The sequence below is a fragment of the Gavialis gangeticus genome, unplaced genomic scaffold, assembly GCF_001723915.1.
Source record: "Gavialis gangeticus isolate Ggan-Ray unplaced genomic scaffold, GavGan_comp1, whole genome shotgun sequence".
NCBI lineage: Eukaryota > Metazoa > Chordata > Crocodylia > Gavialidae > Gavialis > Gavialis gangeticus.
Window position 1 is genome coordinate 30,406,394 of NW_017729034.1, and position 2,218 is coordinate 30,408,611.

General features: G+C 52.6%; 1 protein-coding gene across 3 annotated transcripts in view; it reads right to left on the reverse strand.

The window, feature by feature from the left end:
• The window catches only part of TMEM63B (transmembrane protein 63B), a 43,743-nt gene that overhangs the window by 36,183 nt on the left and 5,342 nt on the right, over positions 1-2,218 (reverse strand). For all 3 annotated transcript variants that reach the window (XM_019526822.1, XM_019526823.1, XM_019526821.1), the window contains exons 2-3: positions 1,588-1,780; positions 760-839 (exon numbers count right to left, since the gene is read on the reverse strand). In XM_019526822.1, the coding sequence (XP_019382367.1) occupies positions 760-839; positions 1,588-1,758 (251 nt within the window). In that variant the 5' untranslated portion in view covers positions 1,759-1,780. The remainder of the gene's footprint in view (positions 1-759; positions 840-1,587; positions 1,781-2,218) is intronic.

The following is a 2,218-nucleotide window of genomic DNA, read 5'->3' on the forward strand; positions in this document are numbered from 1 at the left end:
CTCTCTCTCTCGCTCTTTGTCTTCACAGCACCATGCTCAGTCTTTCAGCAGGTGGTCATTCCATGCAGCCATGCTTTATCTAAGCCAAGCTAAATATTTTCAGATTAAGATGACACATACCACTCTTCCTTCAGTGACTGCACCTGCCATCAACAACTCCCTTGCATCCATGCTCTAGACTCATAGGACTCAGAGCCCCACTTTGGAGCCATCCAGACTTGCCTGCATTTCCTTCCTCAGACCTAATACTGTGACCAAGCTGCATAAGAAGTTATTTGAAAACTCAGTGCCTGATTCCCAGGTAAACTGAGCAATATGTCAGTCAGCAAAGTCACAAAGGCACTTCCCATCGCGTGACTAGCAAAGCTGTTCTGGTCACAGACCTTCCCCCTCTCATAACTTTTCTCTAGTCCTTTGTCTGCTGACCCTCGCTTGGCCACTGCTTCCACAGGACAGGAAGCTAATCACGCCTTGGAGAGTTTGCAAGGCACAGTGCACAGCTCACTCTGTAGCTGTAGGACCCATAAATAATGTATTGCAACTCTAGAGCCAAAAAGCTGCCAGGCTTGCTTCTGTGTGGGGCTGTAGGTGGAACAGCAAAGGGTTAGCAAGCTGGGCTGCAGGGACCTCCTTTGTTTCTGGGGGTCTGACTGGCCTGAACACCACTTTGACCCTGTCCTCACTGCCATCTGGGTGCACAGTTAGAAGGTTTATCATCTTGCTCCCCTCATCTTCCTTGTCCTGCTGTCTCAACCTTACCTGTCAGCATCAGTCACCAGGGCCAGACGTCCATAGTCCCATGCCACTTTACGCAAGATTGAAAAGACAAACAACAATGCCTGCAACAATATAAAGGAAAAACTGTGAGGCCAGGCCCCTTCTGTGGGTGATGTCTTTTCCCAATTGCCATTTGTCTCTACTTGCCCCAGAGAAGGAACAGTGGGGGACAAAGGAAGCAGCAGGAACTGGGGTTGGCTTGCTCCTGTGGAATTTGGCCCTTCTGGCTACAGGACACCACCACACCTCTGGGAAGCCAGGATCCAAGGGGGAGAAATGCAGTAGTGTTTGAGCACCCTGGGGACTCGGGATCCAATGAGGGCATGTCTCAGCCTCGTGGTCAGCCACACTTCAAGCCATTTCCAACCTCTATGGCTCACCTCACCATTTTCATGCTGCCACATTTGGGTCACTCTTGAGCATGCCATTAACATAAGCTGCAGGACACTTGGCACAAGTCCAAGGCCATAAAAGACCTGAATCCAAGTCTGGTTTGCCCAGGCCTGCCAGGGAAACTGGAAGACTAAATGGCTGTGATGCCTATATCCTACCCAGCACCACACAGCAAGCCAGCAGCAAAGCTGAGAATGGAACCTAAGAGTCCCAGTGCTAACCATCAGATCGCACTCCTTACCGTGGGATGGGAACTGGGCTTGGATATCCTGAGCTCCATTTGCCCCAAGCCCTAGTCACTAGCCTACTCTCCTCTTCCCAGGCCTAGGAATACATCCCAGGAGCCCTGTCTGTCAGTATCTGTTCCCCCTCCCCCGCAACCCTAGCCCCATGTGAACAACAGTGGAGAGGACTTACAAGGAAGCACATGAAGTCAAGGGCGAGAACGGTAGGCACGCCACCAAACGGCAACCCCTGCAGCACCGTACTGCGGATGCGGGCACTGTAACAGTAATCCTGGGTGCCATTGTTACAGGATTTGCAGGTGGCTCCTGCCGAGCCAAAGGTGGCAAACAGGAAGGGAAGCATCTCTACTGCTTCATCGTCTTACCTGGGGAAGGAGGAAAAAAGGACCAGTTAGAAACACACCAGCTGGATCCTCCACAGCCTGGTTATCAAGAGGAGGCAGCAGCTGAGGAGCTCTGGAGACCATCCTCCACTCAGCTCCAGCTTCGCCAGAACAGCTGGTGCTTGCACTACACAGCACCCCACTACTGCCCTCACCCCGATGGAGGAGGCTAAATGCATGGCTGGTGCTCACATTTGCAGAGCCAGGAAGAGCCAGAGTGTTGAAGCAGGAGGTGGGGTACTCCAGCTTCCAGCCCTGCAGGAACTACCATGCAGCTGCTGGACAGAGCAGCTGCAGCAGGACCTGTCCAGTGTTTTCTTGTGATGCAGCCCTGGAAAGCACCTCTCCCCCTCACACTCCCTCTCCTTATAGCAGCTAAAGCAGTTGGATTGCTTCAGCTCCCTTCCCCCTCTGCTGCTT